The sequence below is a fragment of the Trichosurus vulpecula genome, chromosome 3, assembly GCF_011100635.1.
Source record: "Trichosurus vulpecula isolate mTriVul1 chromosome 3, mTriVul1.pri, whole genome shotgun sequence".
NCBI lineage: Eukaryota > Metazoa > Chordata > Mammalia > Diprotodontia > Phalangeridae > Trichosurus > Trichosurus vulpecula.
The window spans coordinates 156033805-156055622 of NC_050575.1; the positions used below are offsets into that span (position 1 = coordinate 156033805).

Genomic DNA, 21818 nt, shown 5'->3' on the forward strand with positions numbered 1-21818 from the left:
AATTCTTACTCTTTTGTTGCTAACTTGTTTACCCTTCTTATGTTTGTTTGAGTCAAGATTCAAAAGGGGCTGAAGAATGATGAAACAATCAGTTTAACTTTTAAGAGTTCATTGTTTTGGTAGGCTAGGCTAATCTTTGCTTTCAGAATATCACATTTCAACTTTTCCTTTCATTTCTCATAAACAAGGAGGAGTCTTGAGTAATTCATACTCTTTTTCATAGGTACAAGAAAGTCTTTTTCCTAGATGTCTGTAATATTTGTTATTTAATGCTGAGGTTCTAAAACTTAGTGATGTTTATTGGTGGATTAAACTTAATGTTTCTTTTTGTTACTATCTTGGAGATTCTATCAATCTAGCCTTTGACCTCTGTTTTTAATATTTCTAGGCAGTTTTTTTTGTGATTTACTGAAATACAGTATTTAGGCTTTTTATTCCATCTTGTTTTTCTTGAAGACCTATGATCTACTTCTTGTAGGAAGGCTACCCTGATTCTCTCTCCCCACCCCCTCAAGGGAGTTGCTTTGTTCATATTTTATTTAATTTTCTATATATATTCTTCTCCCTCCCCTCAGCAGAATGTAAGCTCCTTGAGGTCAAGTATTGTTTCATTTTTGTCTTTGTATTCCCGAAGCCTAGCCTATACTTGTTGCATTGTGCTTAATAAATGCTTGTTGAATTAAATTGAATTGAATTGAATCCTTAGATTCTCTATATATTCTGACTTCAAGGTCAGTTTCAGTTTCCTTGACACATAAATATCTCATGTGTCCTTTTAATTTTGTTCTATCCATTTTACTTCCATCTTTGCATCTTTTTAATTCCAAATGTGCCAATCTCTTTTTTTTTTTTACACTTTTGCAGGGGGAGGGCAGGGCAATTAGGGTTAAGTGACTTGCCCAAGGTCACACAGCTAGTGTGTCAAGTGTCTGAGGCCGGATTTGAACTCAGGTCCTTTTGACTCCAGGGCTGGTGCGCTACTCACTGCACCACCTAGACGCCCCGCCAATCTCTTTTTAAGTTTACTTACTATCTGGGGAACATTCTCCATTGTTTGCTCTAAAGGAGTGGTATTAAACTCATATAGAAAGGGATTCCTGTGGATACGGATGTTTCATTGTATTTCAATTTATCTGGTTAAGCATTTCCCAATTACATTTTAATCTGGTTTGGTGTATTACGGAGTTCTGCCAGCGGTACCCTGGCCATGAGTTTGACAGTGCTGTTCTAAATTATCTACTCATTTGTTACTTTTTTTTTATTTCTTTGAGATGTCTATTTATCTTAATTTCCATCTTTCTTTTATTCTCTTTTTGTTCTTCTGAAACATTTTAGAGATTCTTGTCATTTTTACCTATCATTTTGTCCTCACAATAGCTGCTATAGTACTTCCCCTTTCTTTAGGAATTTTCAAATTGATTTCTTATTTATGCATTGTCTTGGAACCTGTTCTCAAATGTCAACTCATTTTTGTTTTTTCTGTCATGCCATTCTTCAGATAATTTTCTTTCTATACTTTCTTACTATTTGTTGCTATTTCAGATTTGGTGCCCTTCCTGCTATTTTAAGATGAAGGTGCGGAGCTGGGCTTAGATATAACCGCTCATTCAGCCAATTTGCTCAAGGTCCCCACTCAGCTAAACTTGAAACAGCATGCCACTCAAGTCATGACGAAGGTGCTGTGTGTTCTGGTTCTAAACCAATTAGTCTTGGGAAATTATACTACGTAAATTCTATTTAAACTTACTTTTCCATTAGACCAACCAGTGATTAGTTCACGTACTCCATCAGAGTTAAGGTCAAATGCATGAATGCTCACTGCATGATTCTTAGACTAAAGAAAAGAAAGAAACAATTAGTGAAGCTCTCTCAATAGAAAGTACAACGTTGCAGAAGATACGAGGTTGAATCATACTAACTTTAATTCTCCAGTATCGCGCTGTTTTGTCATAAACACCAACTGTGCCGTTAGAAAGAGCATATCCAAAACGACTGCCATACATTGGACAAAGAGAAGTAATTGTCTATAAAAAGCATAACAAAAGAAACATATCACACTTGTCACTGAAATTCTATTTAATACAAAACAAAGACACAAAATTGCATATTTTTCTAGATTTCTTTTAAAATTGGACTTGAATGTACATTCCTAGTGTATTTCTACTTCAAAAGTGGCTGATCAGATTTAAATCTAGTTTTACAAAATTTTGTCCTTATAGCAATAATAAGCAGCAAAAGTTTTGGCAAATTATGAAGTGAAAACTATGAAATTAAAAAGGAAGTGCTAACAAAATGCATATGTAGCAAGATTTATAGTAAGGACAATATGTTATACATACTCAAAGATTCTTCTAACCTATTGATTTCTAATAATCCATAATTAATAAAGGATACCTTATAGCAATCTCAAATTTTAAAATCTAACTTTTATGCATGTGAGAGATACTACACGTAGCTATTTTTTTAAAAATGCACTGAAATGTTCTTTAAAGTGAGAAACAAAATGTACATGTTTACAATTATATTCAATATGCATATATCATATACATATATAACTGCAAAGAAATCACCCATAAAAAGATAATATCTTTTAGAGCTAAGGTGAATCATCCCTTTAAGTTAAAACTTTAAACTTAATCATATGATCCTGAACTTTTGCTTTCTAATTCTAACTCTGATGTAAAAATAGATAAAGAAATCAACTACATGATCTATTTTTTACATTATATAACTTCCTTTCCACCTACATCATTTTGCTAAACCACCCACTTCACTTAACTCTGAACATAGAGCACTAATGTCAAATAGTAGAATTACTTAGCTCAGCGTACTCTCTGGCAATTCTTAACACTGCTCATCTGCCAAATTAATTACGATTCTTCTGAGTGGGAAATGCTAACAACTGACTAGCAATAAACCTTACTAAAAGAGAGGGGAAATGGCCATGTAGACCAACATTTCTACAGATTCTACATTTTAACAAATTAGGTCTCACTTTTCCCAGAATCTTACATTAAAATCTACAGACTCAAAACAAACAAAAAAACAAAAAATCCAGACATATGTTTAGAGGTAACAGGGACTTAAAAACTCATCAAGTTTAACCCCCTCATTGTAAAAATCAGGAAACTGAGGCACAGTGAGGTCAAGTGACTTGTCCAGAGTCACATAACCATTCTGACACAGGACTCCAAGTCTGGTGGGCCCTATACAATATGCATATACAACAATGTCTATTAGTTCCTTATTAAATCTTTGGTACTTTCTTTTTATTTCAGTCAACTTTTTCCAGAATCTCACATGGAAGAGAACTCTGAGGTCATCTAGTCCAACCCTGGCCTGGACTTTCTGGCCCTTAGGGCTGCTGAGAAAGGCATGGCCCTCCTAGAGCCCCCCCATCTTGGAGTTCTGGTCCTGCTCTTCCCCTCTCACCTTGGGACAAAGAAGAAAGGTGCTAGACATTCTGGTTGTTCCTGAGGCCACCTGAGGGAAGCAGAGCCTGGCTGCTGGGCACCTACTGGCCTTCTCAACAATATTCCCAAAAAATATTCCCAGCCTCCACTTGAAGAAATCCAGTGATGGGTAACCCAAAATTAAAACCTAACCTAAATTAAAAGCTCACGCTGAGAATTCATTCCATCTCATTATCATATTACCCCAAACACAGAAGAAATCCTGAACGTTTCCTTTACTTCATCTATAAAGCATACAATTTAAATAGGTTTCTTACATCACTGCTTCTCTGTAATGAAAAGCAAAGTTCATCCTAAAGCCATAACAGACTTTGCTATGCCTATCTGTTAAAGGCTAATTCTAAAACAACACTGACCCATTTTTAGGTTCTCTCTTACCTCTGTTTCTGCCATTTCTGCCACAATCTCATCTTCTTTAAAAACCCTGATGTCAAAATCCTCAGACCCAACAAGAAGCTAAAATAAAAAGAACATGTTTACTCAATTCTTCCAGTGAACAGGTAAAGGTTACAGCAGATACACAATAAAACTGTGATAGCACTTTATAGGGCATTCCTTCCATCTAAGATACACACATACACACTATCTGAGGCAAAACACCTTTATCTCTAATTCAAGGCCTAAAACATGATCAGGATTAGAAGAGCCCACCTAGCTATCCTGTCAAGTGGAGAATAAGGAAAGACTAGGTACATACTCATAACAGGCACCCCAAAACGTCCCCCGGCCAGCTCCTTTCATCTGTCAGCAGCTCCCTATAGATGGGATCATTGTGTCCAAAGCCAGAAGTCACCATCCATGCACAAGTTGGAGGGGCATTATTCAAGCACTAAAGTGCTCTTCTACACATGCATGACTTAACAGGCTCCCAATACATTTTAATTCTTTTTTTTCTCAAATCTCTCATAGACAAAAGATTTAAAGGAAAACTGAAAGTTGCTCAAAACTAAGAATACCCACTAATTTGGTTTCTAAGGCATCAGAAGCACATTATGAAACCCTATGATTATGGTTCATTTAATTCTTTTAGACTCTAGATATTAATCCTGTATTTCAAAACAACACTACCCAGATCTAAAAAGCAGGTATACAAATGAGTCATCTAATTGATCAGAATAGGGAAGAAGGTCAAATGGGGCCTATTACCTATTAACAGGGTAACAAAAACATTAGAAATATAACACATCTCTCATTTAATATCACTGTAACAAGAACATTTTTCAGCTGGATACACAGAAGAATCTCTTCTCCCACATACCTCTTTCTTCCCATCACCATCAAAGTCACACAATGCTAAGGAATGAACATTGTCTCCAGTAACCTAAAATAAAACCAATATTTGGTTTTAAATAAAACCAAGAATCATTAAAGTTCCCTCTTGTCCCGTTTAGTGCATCTACTTTTGCCATATGGAGAAATAAAGAGGATTTAATAAAGAACCATAGGGTACTAGTTAAACTCTTTTTCCACGCAGAGAACAACAAATATAATTGTAATCAGATTTGAGTCACTCAACAGGCCAATTACAATGCATACAACAATGGTAGCAACTGATATTTTTAGTAAAATGTTAAGGTTTAGAAAATATTTCCTGTATATTAGCTCACTTTATTTTCATAGCTACCCCACAAGGTAGGCACTACAAGTATTGTTAGCACCATTTTGCAGATGAAGAAATTGAGGCTCAGAGATAATAAGTTGATTTGCCTATGGCCACACAGGTTGTCAAGGGTCTGAGCAGAGGCAGGAGTAAAATTCAAGCTTCTGTCTTAGGCCTAGTGTTTTTATTACCAAATCACACAATAGACAGAGAGATAGAGAGATGGATAGAGAGACAGATAGTAATATGTATATACACACATATATACACACTATATATGTGTGGGTATGTCGATACAGGAATAATTATACACAAATACATATACAAAAACTAGTTCTCCCTATCGTCTCCCTCATGCTAAAAGTGTAGGGGCTGTTCACAGCTCCAATTCTATAACTGACGGGCAGCACAGGAGTTTTGGCCAGAGGTGCTGGTTGCCCCACACTCACAGGAACTCGCCATACTGATGCTGGCCTTGGTGTAGATACCCGATTGATTTGGCACATTGCAACTCAGAATTCCTGAGCCCAAAATATTCCCTAGCCTCAGTCTCTCTGGTAGCTGGGATTATAGGTGTGCACCAACAAGCCCAACAAATCATGAAATATTTAAAGAATATCATAGGGAAGACAATTATTTACCAGAATTAAATTCTTATAGGCACACAAACAGAACTTTTTTAACTTCATACCGTCCAAAATAGATCATTTCCTTCATAATCAAAGCCCTGAAGAGCACAATTTCCACCAATAATTGCAAGAGGTGATGGAATATCTCCCAGCGTCCCAAGTACTATTGCATTTGCCCCATCTGTAACCTAAAGAAAAAGAAAAATGACTCTCATTTAATGAGGCGTCTACATTTAAATATGAATTATTTTGTATCTATAGCCCCCAAATTATCTAATAATCATTAATAAATAGCAGTTCATAGCATTAGATGTAGATCAGGATTGCCAATAAGGAAATCCAGGACAGAGAAAATAAGTGGCTTACTCAAGCCTAAGATAGCACCAGGATTAAACTTAGTCCTGTATTCTCTTAGCTCTGTTGACAGGTTACTACAGTAAAATCTTGGCCATCAGAACCCCTGGAAAATAAATCATTCTAGATGGCTGACTTTATCCTTTTACTCATTAAAAATTTTTTTTTAATTTTTTAACCATTTTGGATGGAAATTTTTCTAAAATGTATTATGCATAAACCTGCCTTTTTAAACATAGCACACTGAACAGAATTTAACCTTTTCTTGACATATCAGGGTGTTTAATTCTTATATTACAACAAGCATCCACTCAAGTCCTCTTTCAACACTTCATTGTGAAAATATATGAAAGTGATCCTGCGTTCTAGAACATTCTGCCAACATATAACATGCTCCGGTAAAACCAAACAGGCTATGCCTGTTATCCAAGGACCACCCTAGTTAAGTTGGAAGATCATCACCAAATTTGTCTCAGGGTGATTAATTTATTAAACACAGCAACTCATTAATACTATCTAGTAAGGTATGAAGGAGGGTCAGTACCTGGTAGGTGAAAGGAGTATTCACATTGATGACATCATGAATCCTTAAAGTAACAAGGCATCAAAGTACTACTGAGATGCTCCCCAGGGCCCATTTAGGTCTATAGGACTGCTAGCCCTAACATTTGAGAACTATGGGTTTTTTGAGTTCTTGTGCCTACTTTTTATATTTTTATTGTTTCCTCCCTCACTTCCTTGAATGTGAGCTCTCATTTTCACTGCTGTCAGTGTATCTTCTGCTTTCATTATTCACATGATTATGAAAGAGGGAATGGGTGCAACAAATGAGATTTTTGTCAGTCTATGGTTTATAAAAAGTGATATGCACAAACAGGTAATGGGAATTAACTATCATACACTACTTGCCTCTCTGTAAAATAAATCTGAGTTGTTGTAAACATCGTAGGCCAAAAGATTAGTCTGGGTTCCCACCAGAAGACAATCATATCCTAGTTCAGGGTTCAGTACTCCTGCTGTAAGACAACTGACTGCCTGGTTAATGTTGAGAAGGGAAACATCTGCATCAAGGGGGCTCTGGAGAAGACGAGGTGTGTGTAAGTGCTGGCTACGTGTATGAGGATTGTGAATAAAAACCTACAAAAAAAAAAACAATTACACGTTATTTTACCAAATACCAAAAATTTTAAACAGCTAACAATCCTAACCATTCCATATCAAGTAATAAACATTAGAAATATATGACAGAGACTCTTTAACTACCTACCGAGTTCATAAATCAAGCATAATACAGAATGACAAGACAGATAACTCTGAGTCATAACCAATGTTATATGTGGTGTTGTTGTTCAGTCATTTATTCGTGTCCAATTCTATGTGACGCCATGGACAGTATGGTCCATTGGGTTTTCCTGGCAAAGATACTGGAGTGATTTGCCATTTCCTTCTCCAGTGGATTAAAGGAAACAGAGATTAAGTGACTTGCCCAAGGTCATACAGCTAGTAAGTGTCTGAGGCTGGATCTGAACTCAGGACTTCCTGACTCCAGGGCCAGCACTCTATCCACTGAGCTGCCTCCTAATGTTATATGTACCAGTGGCTATTGGTTCCCTAAGAGATTGTCAATAAATACACTTCTTTTGTTGCTTATTAGTATAACTGACATGCAAAACATCAGCAGTTCAAACATCCCAGATGCTAGAACACCTGTATTAATTAGCCTTATATACAACTATCCACTGTTAGCTTCTAAGACTATAATTAATGTATATTCCAAAAGATAATAAGTCTTTTGTAGTTGTTTGATCTAGGAATCTACAAGTTAATCTCCTAAACTTTAAAACATCCTGACCAATTGGGATATCTCTGAGCTATAAAAATTCTACAACTTCCTGAAGACTTTCATAGCCAATGTCAATGAGATAAAGAAATAAATGCTTTACCCAAGGGCAACCAATTCTACAGTTTCTACAACGTAACTAACTTGTGGCCTTTAATAAGTCATTTTAACCTTTCTCAGCCTTGATATTCTCATATGTAAAATGAGAGAGTTAGATCAGATGACTTCTGAAATCCCTTCTACTTCCAACATCTCAATCTTATAATTAACACTAAGTTATGAAGGATTATGGTTTAGTGCATGAAGAAATGGCCTCAGTCATGAAGACCGGGATTCAAGTCCTGAGTCTGGCAAATAGAGGCTATGTAATCCTGGGCAAATCACAGCTTCCTAGTGCCCCAGGCAGCTCTTTAAAACTATAAATTCAAAGCAGTTGCCAATTTGCAATAGTGTACGAAACAGCTTTACCAGGAGTTCTGCATACCATTGAAATCACTGGTATAGTCCAACAAAAAGAAATTAACACCAAAAGATTCTTTAACTGATATAAAAAGAACACTGGTTGTGGAATGTAACTAACCAAGAATAATTTCATAAAGACTTTCAGTACTTAGATTCTGTCAATACATGTAAATACATTAGGAAATAAATCATATGATTCAATACAAAAAAACTGATTTACTACCAATATTCAAATAAGAGAAATTTTCTGCTTATTGTAATTTCAAACAAGATTATTTTAAAGATTATAAAGTTAAGATTATAAACTAAGGAGATGGCTTAATAAATTTTCAACAATGTTGTTTAGAGGAAGGGGGAATATGTTTGTATCCACCTTTACCAAATATGTTCTACAAATAACTAACTCTGGCACTACATACAAAAGTTACACCAAATGAGCTTTCAGAAATAGAAACTAAAGCCTCTGAAAGAGAGGGGACAGATTGATAATGGGGTAAATCTTCTATGTGGCATAATTAAAGAACTTCTAAGTAGATGCAAATAATTCTAATCCAAAAAAAATCTTAATATAAATGCTTCTACACATTTTTAAGAATTTTTCTCCAAAACTGTAAAATAATCAATCAACAAGCATTAATTAAGTTCCTACTTTGTGCCTGGCACTATGTGCAGACACAAAGACAAAAATCATGGTTCTCATCCTCAAGAAGCTGACATTCTATTCAGGGAAAACAACATATATAGATATAAATATATGCAGGACATATACAAGCAAAATAAATAACTTCACTGATTATGAAAAAACAGAGGAAAGTGGAGATCATTATGTTTGTATCTGTTATTGGTTTGAAAAGAATTTGGGTAATGCTAATTAAGAGCCACAGGATGGAATAACACTTTTCCTAGTTCATTCCCTACTATTTAATCAAGAGCTCATATGAATTGGTTACTAGACACAAAGAAGATGCCCAGTCTAGGCCACAACAATAATTACTACGATCCCGTCCTTGCACCTAAGAAAATGAAAAATGTGCAGCATTATTTAGGCCTTTCTGAAGAGCTGTCTATATTCTTCACAACTTGGATTCTTCTGCTCTTGTCTCAAAAGACCCCTTACAATTAGTTTGGTAGTCCCAGAGATCTAAGTTTCAGGAAAGAACTTTACTAAAGAAGTAAAGACTATTCAGTTTAGAATGAACTAAGCTAAAACACCCCTGCTCAGACTAGAACCCAGAATGAAACTCCCAGGACCAGTCTTTAGAGCAAGAAGAGTAAGTCCCAAGCCTAAGTTTTCTAGTCATTGTGTTTTGTTAGTCTCATGATGACAAGTCAAATTTCAGAATTCTCAAGTCAAGAGATTGGAGGTAACTTTTTAAAAATTTTTCCTTATTTTTTTTTGGGGGGGGAGAGGCAGGGCAATTGGGGTTAAGTGACTTGCCCAAGGTCACACAGCTAGGAAGTGTGTCAAGTGTCTGAGGTCAAATTTGAACTCAGGTCCTCCTGACTCCAGAGCCCATGCTCTACTCACTGAGCCACCTAGAGGTAACTTTTTAATGAAACTTTTTAAACTCCCCAGTCCCTAAATTCAAGAATTAGTTCCTATTCTCTTTCCAGCTATTTCCCCCACAAAGATCCTACTTTAGAATAAGTCTTTGATGTCAAGCATTTAAGTCAGAATTTAATCTCCAACCGTAAGTCTTTAAGTTATACCAGTAGTTTCCAAATTTTACAATGATGCCCTTTGTTTTTAGGGAAAAAAATTGTTGCTGCTTCCACATTTTTCCTAAGACAATAAATAGTTTTGCAAATAGTTTTCTTAGTGTGCATTTTACTCAAATAAACCTAATTTATTATAATTTTATAACAATCTTAAGCACATAAAACAATGTAATAAATACAGATTTTTGTTGATAAGATTATTTACAATTTTCATTTTTGTTACATCAAAGAATAATCATAACAACATTATTGTGATGGGTAGCTTGTTTTTTGGCACAAAGTTCCTGGAAACAGTGAATGAATGAAAATACAATTAATAAGCATTAATTATGTGTCAAGAACTATGTCAATGATAGGGATAAAAATAGAAAAATCAAGGCAGTTTCTGTTCTCTAAAAGAGGGAGACAAGACATTAAAAAAAGTTCAACTACAGGGCAGGCATAAAGGCCTAGAACGTATAAGGTAGCAGGGGCAGATGGCAAAGCCTAGAGGTCTCTAGATTACATAAGTTGAGAGGGGAAGAGTGGGCTCTAAGACAGGGCAGTTGGCAAGGCGGATATAGGACAACAGAAGGCAGTGGCAGAGTAGATAAAAGGCCTGGTGATACTCCATCTCATCAGAAGGAATGGAGTTCTATCTCTTCTGAGCCCTGTGAGTAAACAAACACCTGGAGAGAAGGAAGAAAGGGGAGAGGGTGCCCTACATAGTGGATCAAGATTGGCACTACTATAAAGGGGCTAGGGGAAGGGACTCAAGTAGGATAGTGTAGGAAAGAGCCAAGATGTAGGAGTAACGGGAGGTACACAAATTCCTTCAAACAGATGTAGAAAATGCACTAGACCAAATCCTGATGTGAAAATTCAGGAAAAGTCACAATGAGTCATTTATCCAGCCAAGCATGGCATAGGCAGATAGGGACTGGCTAGTGGCAGGAGCATCCCTTAAGCAGAACATTTCAACACCCAGGGAGAAGAAAGGGCAAGAATAGGTCCCAGACTAAACCAGGGCTCCCCCAGGACCCATAACTGGGAACTGCAATGGAGAGACAGGTGCCAATTGGCAACGCTGTTGCCCGCTATCCACTTGTGGGTCACATAACCAGGGCAGAGTGAGAAGGGGACCTGCATGGTGGCTGATGCTCCCACGTAGGGAGGCCTTGGATAGTACAACAAGAAAAGAGGAAGTTCAAAAGCCAGTTGCAGCACAATGGCTCAGACCCCAGGGACAGAGCGGGGTCTCACTGCCCAGCCTATAAGGCCTTTAAGGAAATAGAGGATTTCCAAGCATCTCTGATAAAAAGACCAGAGTCGTGGAGAAACTTTGATGTTCAAATCCAGGAATGAAGAAAGACACAAAAAGGTAAACACGAATGAAGATAAAGGAATAAACAAAAATGAAGTACTTACATTCAAATATGGGGAGAAAATGTGTGTCCATTTTGAAGGTGAGGGGGAACGGGCTAATGAAATGTTTTTTTAAGAAAAAAGAGGACAGAGTGGAGTTGAACTGCTTCATTAATAGGTCTAGATGAGGAAGGAAGGAGAGCATAGCCTGTGCAAGGTGATGAGCTAGGAAACAAACTGAGGGGTAGAGGGATTAGAGGCCACAGGGAGGGAGAAGAACTGGGTTTATCGTTGCAAAGAAGAGGTGTAATGACAACTGACTGTGGTCAGATAAAGGAATTTCAGAGATCGTGAACATGAGCATGTAATATTTTTTTTTCCCTAACAGCGAAGGCTTATTTTTATACTTAGTAACTCTGTATACAAATTTAAATGAAATAAGCGATCCTTTTTATGTTACAGACATTGTAGTTTATTTTTTAGTTTATTTTTGCCTACTAAAACACCTAATTTTATACAGAAAAATACTGGTTTTGTCAACATATTCTGCATGTACATTTTTTAAGATGCCATCTCAATTTATTGGGTTTCATGTTTTCTGTAGCTGGGGTAGTCAAAGCACACACTGGGGTTTTCCTTTCTATCAAAAACCAGTGTTGTCAATACAATGTATCATATTTTCAGTATTTCAGTTTCTTTTTGACTCTTGTTTTTTGTATGAGTTTCTCCCACTCCAACAAGTTTTCTCTTCAAATAAGGCATGTATTTCTTCTTCAAAAGAGATATTTCTCTTTTTAAAAATTTGGGACAATAAAAACTTAAGACAATTAAATTTAAATTTAATTGTTAAAAATGCAAACAATTATTTCTACCATTCTCATTCTTTTTTTTAAGTTGCGGGACTTTGGGGAAAATAATTTATATTGTCCATAACAAAACGAGTGACACTATTATGATACTTTTAACTTCCATGGAAATATTAACTCTCAGTTTATATACCTAAATTCAGGAAGCAATATGATACTACAACTCATTTGTGTCATGAGCCTACAAAGAACTAACAATGACAATGGCAGATCTTGATAACTTTGAGATTCAACACATACCAACTCAAGTTTTACTTTTTTCCCATACATATCCAATAATCACTAGAGTACATCCATTGTCTGTTGATATGAATGTTAGTTTCATTTTTGTTGCTTTCAATTTGAGCTTTGTTTTTCATTGAAACAAGAAGTTTTATTTATACTAGGAAACATTCAATAATTTTGGCCATTTCTTCACTCCTTCCAGGCTCAAGGAGTCTTGCACTCACTCCATAATTCTGAAAACTCTAGTCTATTCTGAGATCCTGAATGTCAGAAATGACAACTGAAAAGACATGTACCCAAAGCAGAATGAGGCCCAATTACATAGGTTGCCTTCTCCCCTCTCAGACAGCAGAGGTAGTTAATTTACCCCAATAATTTAATGTGGATAGCTCTTCTGATCCAATGTAAAAAAATCTTTAGTTATGTAACAACAGACTTCTAATAGGTTCTTTATCATCACTCTCTGTATTTGCACATGCACCATATTCCACAGTTTTCTTTGTAACAAATGCAGTGTGTCCATCTGTCTTACAGATAATCGTGAAGAATTTAAAAATTAATCATAGAATCTTAAAGCTGGAAGAATTAGAAGTCATCTAGTCAAATCTCCTAATTTTGCAGAAGAGAAAACTGGGACCCAAAAATGGTAAATGACTTGCTCAAAGTTACATGGCTAATTAGTGGTAAAACTGGGGAAGATTACTTAAATCAAATTTCCAACTAACTTCTCTTTCCACTAGACATGAGGAGCAGGGGCCCTTCAATTGTTTTGACTGTCTTAGGTGGCCAATGCTACCCACCACCAGATGCTGATGGCTGATTAGGCAAACAAAATCAGTAGCCATTAACTTTGATCATTGTAAACTATGTATGATGAGGTGTCAATATCCAAAAAGCATCTGATGTGAGAAACCTTTGAAAATGACAGGTATTTTTAAGAGCTACTATTATCACACTTTATTTCCTAAAAAGGAAAAAGGTAATTAACCAAGAGCTCTAGCAACCAGATTGCTGTATACCTCAAAAGGCCCATGAATCAGAGCATATTAAATTGAAAGGGCAAGCAAATGAAGATTTACTATTTCTCTAGTACATCCCAATTGGAAATCAGTTTTGGTCAGAATCAGAACTACTTAGAATAAGAGTGAGTAACATTTAAAGCCAGAGAATCAAACTAGGTTCTGGCTAGTCTTGATTCACTTCTACAAACAAATGGGTCTAACTTAGAGGCATTCACTAGCATTAGTATCCAGCTCAAAGCTGGGTCCAAGTGACAGTGCAGCAGGATGTCAACAAGAAGAAGCCTCACAAGACCCTAGATTCAAACTCTGGTTCTGTCACTTCGGCTTTGGGCAAGTCACTTCACCTCTCTGGGAATCTATTTCTTCATTCAAAACATGAAGGGAATGGATCAGATGATGTCTATGGAATCTCAGAACTGAATGGATTAGATGAGATTTATAGAATCCTAGAACTGAATTGAATTCAATAAATATTTATTATATATTAACAGCATCTTCAACACTAAGGACTACCTAGCTTTTTCAACTGCCATACTGCTAAACTTTCCTATATATTCTGTCTCCTCCCAATTAGAAGAACAGGAACTATTCTCATTATTCCATTTCTATTTCTATTCCCAATGCTTAGCACAAGGATTAGCATCTATTAAGAGCTTAATCAATGCTTTTTTCAAACAATGCCATTTTAAGGTCTCCAACAGCTCTAAATTCTATCATCCTATGTCAACACTGGTATCAGTCCTCCAATTCTCCCACATTTTTCCCCCAGTATCAAGCTCAGTAGTCTGAGAATTGCTTTGATGATACTTTCAGGGAATAAGACAATCATTAGAAAACAATCCAATTTCATCAAATTGTTTGCCTTCTCAAGGAAAGGGAAGGCACAGAAAGGAGGGAGAGAATTTAGAACTCAAAATTTTAAAAAATGAAGGTCAAATTTTTTACATGTAATTGGGAAATATTTAACGAAATAAATAAAAATATATTAAACAGGGAAAAAAAGGAAAAATCTAATTTCATTCCCTAGCAATGCTTTACAGATTCATCCAAAACACAGTAGGCATTTTTACTAAATCTTTGACTGAAATGAATGACTTTAATTATTTACCTTGGCTTTAAAATAGAACTGTTTCTGCAAATTTAAATAGACAGAAAGCTACAAACATCTATTTATTTAAATTTCTCTGATTTATTTTCCAAGTTACAAAGGTGCAATCAACAAAAGAACTCTAAAGCCAGATCTCTACCAAGAAATTATGTCATTGATACCTGAAAAAGAATTAAAAATTGGGGGCAGAGCCAAGATGGCAGCTAGAAAGCAGGGACTTGCGTGAGCTCCCCATCATGTCCCTCCAAAAACCTAAAAAAATGGCTCTGAACAAATTCTAGAACTGCAGAACCCACAAAATATCAGAGGGAAGCAGGGCTCCAGCCCAGGACAGCCTGGATGGTCGCTGGGTAAGCGCATGGAGCTGGGAGCGGAGGGAAGCGGAGCCCAGCATAGGTGGCAGCAGGACCAACCAGATCAGGAACTGGGTGGAACAGGCCCTAGCGCCCTGAATCAGTGAGCTGTGGCAGTTACCACAACCCACAAACACCAAAGACAACAGAGAAGGTTAGTGGGGAAAGCTGCAGGGAATGAAAGGAGTTCGCAGTTTGGCCACCACCCAGGGAGCAGCAGAGGCAGTACAGCCACAGAACTACAGTTGCAGTTGCTTTTGGCCCCAGGCCCACCTGGTGGGAGGAATTAAGTGGCAGATCAGAGCAGGAGTGCACAGCCTGCTTAAGATCTGAGTCCAGTCCGGGTTGGCAGTTCTTGGGGAAGAAGGAGTGCTGGGGTGGCAGAGCTGGCTGTATAGAAATAGCTCTGAAAACAACAGCTGCATCCCCTCAAGCTTAGAACAAAGTACTCTTTACCCTACAAGCAGTCATATCCCGACAAAAAACTCAAGGGTCAAGTAAGTTGACTGGGAACATGGCCAGGCAGCGAAAACGCACTCAGATTCAGTCTCAGACTTTGGAATCTTTCTTTGGTGACAAAGAAGACCAAAATATACAGCCAGAAGAAGTCAACAAAGTCAAAGAGCTTACATCAAAAGCCTCCAAGAAAAAACATGAACTGGCCTCAGGCCATGGAAGAGCTCAAAAAGGATTTGGAAAAACAAGTTAGAGAAGTAGAGGAAAAATTGGGAAGAGAAATGAGAATGATGAGAGAAAACCATGAAAAACAAGTCAATGACTTGCTAAAGGAGACCCAAAAAAATACTGAAAAAAATACTGAAGAAAACAACACCTTAAAAAATAGACTAACTCAAATGGCAAAAGAGCTCCAAAAAGCCAATGAGGAGAAGAATGTCTTGAAAGGCAGAATTACCCAAATGGAAAAGGAGGTCCAAAAGATCACTGAAGAAAATACTACCTTGAATTAGATTGGAGCAAGTGGAAGCTAGTGACTTTGTGAGAAATCAAGATATTATAAAACAGAACCAAAGGAATGAAAATGTGGAAGACGATAATGAAGTATCTCATTGGAAAAACCACTGACCTGGAAAATAGATCCAGGAGAGAGAATTTCAAAATTATTGGACTACCTGAAAGCCATGATCAAAAAAAGAGCCTAGATATCATCTTTCAAGAAATTATCAAGGAGAACTGCCCTGATATTCTAGATCCAAAGGGTAAAATTGAAATTGAAAGAATCCACAGATTGCCTCCTCAAAAAGTTTCCAAAAAGAAAACTCCTAGGAATATTGTCGCCAAATTCCAGAGCTCCCAGATCAAGGAGAAAATACTGCAAGCAGCCAGAAAGAAAAAATTTGAGTACTGTGGAAACACAATCAGAATAACACAAGATCTGGCCGCTTCTACATTAAGAGATCGAAGGGCTTGGAATACGATATTCTGAAATTCAGTGGAGCTAGGATTAAAACCAAGAATCACCTACCCAGCAAAACTCAGTATCATGCTCCAAGGCAAAATATGGACTTTCAATAAAAATAGAGGACTTTCAAGCTTTCTCAGTGAAAAGACCAGAGCTGAATAGAAAATTTGACTTTCAAACACAAGAATCAAGAGAAGCATTAAAAGGTAAACAAATACACAGGCAATGGGGTGTAGAAATTTATCTTGCCCTACAAGAAAGGAAGGGAAAAGGGGATGAGAGGGGAGGGGAGTGATAGAGGGGAAGGCTGACTAGGGAACAGGGCAACCAGAATATATGCCATCTTGGAGTGGGGGGGAGGGTAGAAATGGGGAGAAAATTTGTAATTCAAACTGTTGTGAAAATCAATGCTGAAAACCAAATATGTTAAATAAATAAATTTAAATTAAAAAAAATTAAAAAAGGTAAACAAGAAAAAGAAATCACAAGGTACTTACCAAGTTTGAACTGTTTTGTTTACATTCCTACATGGAAAGATGATGTGTATGACTCATGTATTAGGGTGGCTGAAGGGAATATGTATCTATATGTGTGTGTGTATGTACATATATATATATTTGTATGTATGTATGTATATATGCATGTGTATGTGTGTATATATATATATATACATGTAGACAGAGGGCACAGGGTGAGTTGAGTATGAAGGGATGATATCTAAAAACATCAAATCAAATTAAGGGATGAGAGAGGAATATATGGAGAGAGGGAGAAAGGGAGAGATAGAATGGGGTAAATGATCTCGCATAAAGTGGCAAGAAAAAGCAGTTCTGTAGGAAGGGAAGAGGGGGCAGGTGAGGGGGAATGAGTGAATCTTGCTCTCATCGGATTTGACCTGAGGAGGGAATACCATACACACTCAATTGGGTATCTTACCCCACAGGAAAGAAGAAGGAAGAAGATTTAAAAAAGGGGGGATGATAGAAGGGAGGGCAGATAGGGGGAGGAGGTAACCAAAAACAAACATTTTTGAAAAGGAACAGGATCAAGGGAGAAAACTGAATAAAGGGGAATAGGTTAGGAAGGAGCAAAATATAGTTAGTCTTTCACAACATGAGTATTGTGAAAGGGTTTTACATAATGATACACATGTGGCCTATGTTGAATTGCTTGCCTTCTTAGGGAGGGTGGGTGGGGAGGGAAAAGGGGAGAGAATTTGGAACTCAAAGTTTTAAAAACAGATGTTCAAAAACAAAAACAAAAAAGTTTTTTGCATGCAACTAGGAAATAAGATACACAGGCAATGGGGCATAGAAATTTATCTTGCCCTACAAGAAAGGAAGGGAAAAGCGGATGGGAGAGGAGTGGGGTGACAGAAGAGAGGGCTGACTGAGGAACGGGGCAACCAGAATATACGCCATCTTGGAGTGGGCAGGAGGATAGAAATGGGGAGAAAATCTGTAATTCAAACTCTTGTGAAAGTCAATGCTGAAAACTAAATGTATTAAATAAATTTTAAAAAAAGAAAAAAAAAAGAAGCAAAAATCAGCAATCCAAATTAGTTTACTTTATCATTAGGATTATGGTTTAAGTCAGTTCAGTTTGGATGCTTCACATTTTGACTAAATAAAAAGTTAACCAGTTATCTGGCAAAAGTGATTGTAGAAAATATTCAAGTACTGGAAGTCAGGCCTGAAGCATCATTTTCTTCTCAAAGAAATTTTATTTCTTTAAAGATATCTTAAGAAAATCCTCAGTTCCGGTCCTGTAATGTTATCTCAAACTCAACATGTCCAAAATTGAACTCAGTACTGTCCTTCCCAAAGGAAACACTCTTATTAATTTCTGGAGAACCACCATTGTCCCAAGTTACTCACGTTTGCAACCTTGGAATGATCCTTAATTCTTCCATCTCCCTCACCCCCAACATCCTATCCGTTGCCAAGTCTCAGTTCACTCTATCCCAGCAGCATATTTGTCACATGGACTACTGCAAGAGCCTCTTAATTGTTCTCACTGGATACAATCTATCCACTCTGCAACCTACTCTACCTAAAGCCACAAAATTACTATTTCTAAAGTATGGTCCTGACTATGTCATTCCTCTGTTCAAGAAATTTCAATGGCTCTCTACAGCCTCTGGGATAAAATACAAATTCCTCTGGGGATTGAAAAATCATAGTTTTATGGCTGGAAGAGCCTTAGAGGCCAGCAAGTCCAACCACTTCATTTTATAGGTGAGGTTAAATGACTTGCCCAAGGTCATCTAGTATGTGAGGCAAGATTAGAAGCCAAGTCTTCTTCACTCAAAGCCCAGTGCCCTATCCATTGCACCACCTCCTGTCTATCTTTCCAAACATCTCACATTATTCCCTGTGATGTTACATGTCACCCAAACCAGCCTACTCACTGCTTCCCATACCCAACATTCCACCTCCTACCTCCATGCTTTCTTTCACCTCTGCTTCTTCAGATCTCTAGTTATCTTCAAGCCTTAATTCAAGTACCATTTCCTACAGAGGCAGCTGGTGGTGAAGTAGATAGAGTGCTAAGGCTAGAATCCGGAATACCTCAGTTCAAATTCAGCCTCAGATACTTACTATGTGACCCTGGGTAAGCCACTTGGCCTCTGTTTGCCCCAACCATAAAATGGGGATCATAATAACACCTACTTCACAGTAAAAAGCACTTAGCATGGTGACTGGCACACAGTAGGGGCTATATAAATGCTTATTGCCTTCCCTCTCTCTAAGGACACCTTTCCTGATTTCCCTAGCACACAGTCAAAGTGCCTGTTGAATTGAATTATTCCTCAACTCTATATTTCACTTTACCTGTGATATAATTTGTAAAGGATAGAATCAAACTATTAATGTCAGAAGCCCAAAAGTGAAGATCTAGATTCCAGTGCCTTCTCTACCATTTAACTTACTTTGTGACTGGAGCCAAATCATTTCACTCTCTCCTGACTTAAACTTCCTCATCCACAAAATGAGTACGATAATAACCCCTGATCTGTCAACATCACGGGTGAGAAGAAGACTGAGACAACATATTAGATATGAAAAGATTTTTGGAAAGATTTCTTTTGAAAGAACTATATGAATGAGTTCCAAAGATGTGAATGCAAAGAATATCCCTTAAAATATATGTGTATATATATATATAAACATGGCTTTAGTGCTTTACAGCCTTATTCTCAACAAGAATGGTCACGCCTAGTTTGCATGCTATATAACCGAAGCACAGTGCCTGGCACACAGGCAGTACTTAATAAATACTAATTTAACTAAATCATATTGGAGTGAATTGATACCTGCAGGCAGGTGCAGTGGAAAAAGTATTGAGCTTAGAATTAAGAATTAGTGGACCTGGTCAGATCCTGGCTCAGCAGATTCTAACCTATTTGGTGGTGATGTTTTAGTAATTTTTCAGTTGTGTCCAACTCTTCGTGACTCCTTTTCGGGTTTTCTTGGCAAAGATACTGCAGCAGTTTCACATTTCCTTCTCCAGATCATTTTACAGATGAGGAAACTGAGGCAAACAGGGCTAAGCAACTTGCCCAGGGTCACAGAGATAGTAGGTGTCTGAGGCCAAATCTGAACTCAGGAAGAGGAATCTTCCTGACTCCTGACCCTGGGGCTCTATCCACTGGACTGCCCCCTCTAACCTGGGTGGCCTCAGACAAATCACTTCTCTGGGCCTCAGTTTCCTCCTCAGGGAAATGAAGCTCCTGCACCGACTATACAATCTCTAAGGTCCCTTCCATATCTAAATCCTAAGATTCTATGAAATACTGAAATATCAGTATTAGCAATAATCAAACTGCAACTTTGGTGGAGGACTAGTGACCAACTTGTCTATTGTCTGAGGTCCCTCTAACTGTAGTCAAGGAGGTTTTGCATCAGGATAGCGGCAAGGGGGGCAATTTTGGGACACAGCAACTCTTCAAAATGAAGTTTTATATCATGGAAGGCAATATACCTAGGGGAAAGGATTTCAAACTGGAAAAGATCTGGAATATCATTAAGCTCATCCTTCATTTTACCGAATGGAAACACAGGCCCAGGTAACCTGCCCAACCAAGGTCATTCAGTTTTCAAGTAACAGAGATGGTATTCAAAGCCAGGTCCTCTTACTCTAAGGATCTTTCCCCTAGGATGAACACCCATAAAGTGGAAATCTTGAATCCCTGAAATATTCAAGTAATGATATGTTATTTATATATGTGTATTATATAATATATGCAGGTATTATATAACAACATATATCAAGCATATGGTGGGGGAAAGCGAGGGGGCAGTGAGCAATGGAGACAGATGTTCGCTGGAAGATTATTATTAATAATTATAATAGTGAGAGCCCTTCCGCTCTACACCACGGTGGCTGCGGTTGCCTGGCAACCCTCGCTGGGGAGGATGGGGCGGGGAGAAACGCAAAGGGGAGGAGCAGGGGGGCTGGGAAGAAGAGGAGGGGTGCGCATCCTCCCGCCTCCCGAAGAGGCTGCCGTGGGCCCGCGGGAGGTTGGACCCCTTTACCTTGCCAGCTTGGGTGGCGGCCGCCAGGCACGTGTGGGTCCCATCGTAGCGACCCACAGCCACCATTCGGGGGCTGATTTTGTGGCGCAGCTTCAGAGTGAACACTGGCAGCAGCATGATAGCACCGGCAGCCGCTCCTCCGGCCCCAGAGGAGCTCGCCCGCGGAATGGGACCAGAAGGTGACTGAACCGGGCCAGACTCGGAGGCTCCGCCACCCGCAGGAAATAGCGCGGGCCCGACCCCGCTATTCCTCCCGCAGCCTCAATCACGACCTAGCCCCGCCTCTCCCTTTGGGATTAGCCCCGCCTCACTTCCCTCTCAACCCCGCCTCCACTTCTGACCTGCCACGCTTCCGCCTCTACTTTGCCCCGCCCCCTTCCTTTCTGCTCTTCCTCTACTTCCGCCTCCTTTTGCTCAGCTTAAGCCCCGCCCCTTCCGTTTTGTTCTTTTCCGTTCTGCATCAGCCCTCCTCCCACTTCTATCGTGCGTCGGCCTCTGCTTTAGCCCCACCCCTTAGCCTTGTTCTGCTCCACCCCTTCCTCTGCCTCAGCCCCGCCCCCTTCTCTGCTTCTTGGACTGCTGCTTTACGTCGACGTTATTGCCACCTTTACGTCATCTTCGCTCCCCCCGGAGCCGGAATTTCTCTAGTCTATCCCGCCCTGGTCTTCCCACCTCCCCTCTAGGTGCCAGGCAGTCGAACTCTGTGTCACCACACTGACTGCCCTTCGAGGAGGAGACCCACCCCCCTCAGTCTGGCTCTACCGTAGGAGCTGCGGGGTGGGGAGGAGGAGAATTTCCACATGCACACCTCAGAGTTTTCACCTCAGGGTCTGTCCCCACACCCACATACTTTTCTTACTGCTCA

The 21818-nt window shown here is 38.5% G+C and overlaps 1 protein-coding gene across 1 annotated transcript in view; it reads right to left on the minus strand.

Annotated features, from left to right (window-relative positions):
* The window catches only part of BBS2 (Bardet-Biedl syndrome 2), a 47791-nt gene extending 26443 nt beyond the window's left edge, over positions 1 to 21348 (minus strand). The window contains exons 1-7 of the mRNA XM_036750540.1: positions 20954 to 21348; positions 6966 to 7193; positions 5765 to 5890; positions 4732 to 4794; positions 3852 to 3929; positions 1920 to 2024; positions 1748 to 1834 (exon numbers count right to left, since the gene is read on the minus strand). Coding sequence (XP_036606435.1) covers positions 1748 to 1834; positions 1920 to 2024; positions 3852 to 3929; positions 4732 to 4794; positions 5765 to 5890; positions 6966 to 7193; positions 20954 to 21070 — 804 coding nt within the window. The 5' untranslated portion in view covers positions 21071 to 21348. The remainder of the gene's footprint in view (positions 1 to 1747; positions 1835 to 1919; positions 2025 to 3851; positions 3930 to 4731; positions 4795 to 5764; positions 5891 to 6965; positions 7194 to 20953) is intronic.
* Between the last annotated feature and the right edge of the window lie 470 nt (positions 21349 to 21818).